The sequence below is a fragment of the Aspergillus thermomutatus genome (genome assembly GCF_002237265.1).
Source record: "Aspergillus thermomutatus strain HMR AF 39 chromosome Unknown NODE_406, whole genome shotgun sequence".
Taxonomy (NCBI): Eukaryota; Fungi; Ascomycota; class Eurotiomycetes; order Eurotiales; family Aspergillaceae; genus Aspergillus; species Aspergillus thermomutatus.
Genome location: NW_020798456.1, coordinates 15,991 through 17,537, shown reverse-complemented (window position 1 = coordinate 17,537; position 1,547 = coordinate 15,991). Strand labels below are relative to the sequence as shown.

Here is a 1,547-nt window from a genome sequence, read left to right as displayed (position 1 = left end):
CATAAGTTGTTTCTCCTAGGTCTGGGTGTCTAGAAGTTATTATAAAAAAAACATTATTATTTTCATTCCAGTGTGTAACCACCTCAAAAATTATCTCCCAAAAAAAAAAAAAAAAACCCCACCAAAAACAAAAAAAAAAAAAAAAAAAAAAAAAAAAAAAAAGTATATAAAAAAAAAAAAAAAAAAAAAAAAAAAAAAAAAAAAAAAAAAAAAAAAAAAAGGCAAAGAAACAAAGAAACAAATTCCAATTCATATCCACCCATATGCGTAATTCAAGCATGGCCGACTCTCCAGACTGAAGAATTGCTGGGGAACTACCCCGCCATCTTGGTCTAGTCCGCCATCATCGTCGAAAAAGAATGACTTGTTAAGCATATTCTGTGCTGATTTCACGGGCTGGTCATGTGTCTGAGGCCCTAGTTGCGGTTGACGAACATCGAGACTGTCGCCGGCTTGCTTCTCCGCGGTCTCTTGCAGGTCATCATCCTCTCCGTCAGCATCCTGATTCTCGGTCTCGTCGTCCGGCGATGGTGTAAAAGTCTCCTCCAGCTTCAAGCCCTTGCCGCTTAATCCAGTCAAGGAACCATTTAGCGATGCGTCAGGATGGCTGTACAGGCCCATCCCAACAAGCTCGTCCTCCGGCTTCTCCTCAACCGCATCCGGCTCATCGAACTGCTGAATGGGGAGAAAATTGGGCGTTGGAGGTCCAGAAGACGGCGCGCTCTCGTAATTCGACCCCGCAACGTCTGCCGAAGGAATACTGCTGTTCATGGACATCATATCGAAGGACCAGCCTTCAGATATGGGCGGAGCCATCCCGGAGAAGCTAGACGCACCGGAGTCCCAAGTGACTGGCTCGACCTGCGAGCCGTTCATCTGCAAGAGGTATTGTTGCTGCATCGTTGTCGGATCTTCCATGCCGGACAAAGATGAAAACATCGCAGCATCTGAGGTGGGATACGCAGGGAGAATGCCCTCGCCTCCATAGGTAACAGGAACCGTGTTAGATGACGAGGCGCATAGACCCGTGACAGCAAGGTTTCCAGACATAGTGGTGGCCGGTAAGTACTGGGAGGTGGAATATCCCATCGAGCGCAGTGATGCCGGGTGCCAACTCATTGGTCGCGGTTGTCGTGTTCTGCGGGTGCCTGACGCCGCAAGAGCAGCTTCGAGCTGAACCTGATAACCCTGCTGCGGGAGGTGCCGGTACATTGGTGAAGTGTGCGACGTGGTTGTCCTTCGCTTGGCAGCAGAGGAAGGACTGTTTCCAGCACTCCGGGGTTTCATCACCCGACTAGTGTGCTTTGGTCTGGGGAAAGTGTACATCAAGTCACGAAACGTCGATGTACGGAAACATGGCTGGTTTTCTGGGGAAATCCAGTAGGGACCTGCTACGGAGGCTTGTGGTTGCCAGCAGTCGGCCATTGGTGAGATGGTGAGAGTATCAGATAGATGGAGGCGAGAGGTGGACAAGGTGTGTAGAGCGTAGAGTTATATGACGGATAGGAGGTGGACTGAAATCCATGGATGACTGCAGCAAGATGCAC

General features: G+C 49.0%; 1 protein-coding gene across 1 annotated transcript; it reads right to left on the bottom strand.

Moving 5' to 3' along the window:
* Positions 1-249: 249 nt before the first annotated feature.
* On the bottom strand, positions 250-1,212 carry CDV56_102562 (uncharacterized protein; the record flags this gene model as incomplete). The annotated part of the gene is made up of 1 exon (XM_026756181.1): positions 250-1,212. One exon carries the CDS (start codon positions 1,210-1,212, stop codon positions 250-252), a length of 963 nt encoding a protein of 320 aa, XP_026609831.1.
* Positions 1,213-1,547: the final 335 nt, after the last annotated feature.